At 48.4% G+C, this 1,883-nt stretch overlaps 1 protein-coding gene across 1 annotated transcript in view; it reads left to right on the plus strand.

Annotated features, from left to right (window-relative positions):
- Positions 1 to 356: 356 nt before the first annotated feature.
- Positions 357 to 1,883, plus strand: part of mycn (MYCN proto-oncogene, bHLH transcription factor) — a gene marked incomplete at its 5' end in the record, with an annotated part of 5,518 nt that continues 3,991 nt past the window's right edge. Inside the window, 2 exon segments of the mRNA XM_032543354.1 lie at positions 357 to 611; positions 1,031 to 1,673. Coding sequence (XP_032399245.1) covers positions 1,052 to 1,673 — 622 coding nt within the window.

Raw genomic sequence — 1,883 nt, forward strand, 5'->3', positions numbered from 1 at the left:
AAAAAAAAGGTAATAATTGAGGATTGTGTGTGGGGGGTCGGTTTGTGTGGGGGGTCGGTTTAAAAACATTGCCCTTCACTTGAACGGTTCAAGCCCCCATGTAGGCAGGCTGCTGCAGTGCCCTTGAGCAATCTGAGCAAGACATTAAATCACCAACAGCCCCTGGATTATTTCGAGTGTTTCATAGCTGATCCTGGGTCTGACATCACAGTAGAGAGAAGGGTAGGGAGAAAATATTGTTTGCCTGAAGCTGTCAATGGTATATATTGTCTTTCTTCCTTCCTTGTAGGCTCTTCCTTTCTTGCTTTCATTCTTGCTCGCAATGTTTTGGCTCTTTTCTCGATTCACCTTGAAAGAAAGCTCCCAGCCTGCCTGTCTGCCGCGCCGCATCAAACCCAAAGCCCGACTGTACCACCCCCCCAGCCTGCGAGGGAGGAGTCTGCTGTCCTCCAGCAGAACTGAGTGTATAACACCGCAGCCAGCCAGAATGTGTGTCAGAGGACTGTCTGTGCTCCCTAAGTAGATGACTGCTCCAAATCTGGTGTCTGTATTTCTGACTACGAGATACGAGAAAAATTGGTTCGCACATTATCATCCCAAATCAGGACAAGGTGAGCATCTTCTCCTATTTCAGCCGTTAAACATAGCAACGCGTTATTTCCTCAAAATGAATTGTGCCCACAACAGAGGTTCTAATACATTGAATTGTTGTCATTTCATGTGTTTTCTGTAAACATGACTTTGTGTCCTAATCACATTTTCTGGCATGTTTACTGAGTGGTGGGCCAATGCATCGTTTTGCACACTTTTTGCGTCACGGTCACATTTACGCACATTCTCCTGTGAGATTTGTGTGGTTTTTAAACCCCACAGAAGTGAGTGTGGGATTTAGTGGAGCTGACTGTGTCTGCGTGTGGGCTTTGACTCATGTGCTTTCTGCAGAGATAGTTTTCAGGTGTTACCGAGAAGAGAGTGAATGGGGAGAGACGCTTTTTCTTTTTGGAGACTAAAGTATATTGTTCATTTACAGGTTTTTCGATTGTGGGATAGAATGCCGGCGATCACAAGTAAAAACTCCGATTTGGAGTTTGACTCCTTACAACCGTGTTTCTATCCGGATGAGGACGACTTCTACTTCTGTGGTCCCGACTCTGCGCCACCGGGGGAGGACATCTGGAAGAAATTCGAGTTGTTGCCCACTCCGCCCCTCTCCCCGAGCCGAGCCGCGCTACCGGGGGAGCCGGCGAATGCTTCCCCGGAAGCAGACCCATTGGGCTTCGGTTTAGGGGACCCACTGGACTGGGCTTCTGAGCTACTGCTCATGCCCGAGGACGATATTTGGGGTGCCTCCAACGATGGGGACCTGTTTGGCTCCGCTTTGGATACTAACCCCAATAACATCATTATCCAGGACTGTATGTGGAGTGGCTTCTCTGCCAGGGAAAAGCTGGAGCGGGTGGTAACAGAGAAACTCGGCAAGGCTATTTCCACTGCCACAGGCGCCAGGAACGTGTGCGTCAAGGCTCCGGAGGTTGTGAGCCGCAGTTCGGTGACAGAGTGTGTGGACCCCACGATTGTCTTCCCTTTCCCGGTCAACAAGAAGAACGGCAGCAGGGACTCAGCCGGGACCGTAAACACATCCACAACCAACGGGACCGCTCAAAGTGATTCCGGTAAGAATTTAAAGACGCACTAAAATGCTTTTGCTGCCAAGAAAACCTCCAGCACTAAATATAACAGTATCATGAGCATGATTCTTGTTGTTATTAGCATCATTTTTTATCATCAGTATTGTAGTGACTGGAGCTTGTTCATATGACTAGCCCAGAATCGGATTATCTAGTTACACACACACACACACACACACACACACACACACACAC

This window comes from Etheostoma spectabile, chromosome 18, assembly GCF_008692095.1.
Source record: "Etheostoma spectabile isolate EspeVRDwgs_2016 chromosome 18, UIUC_Espe_1.0, whole genome shotgun sequence".
Classification (NCBI taxonomy): domain Eukaryota; kingdom Metazoa; phylum Chordata; class Actinopteri; order Perciformes; family Percidae; genus Etheostoma; species Etheostoma spectabile.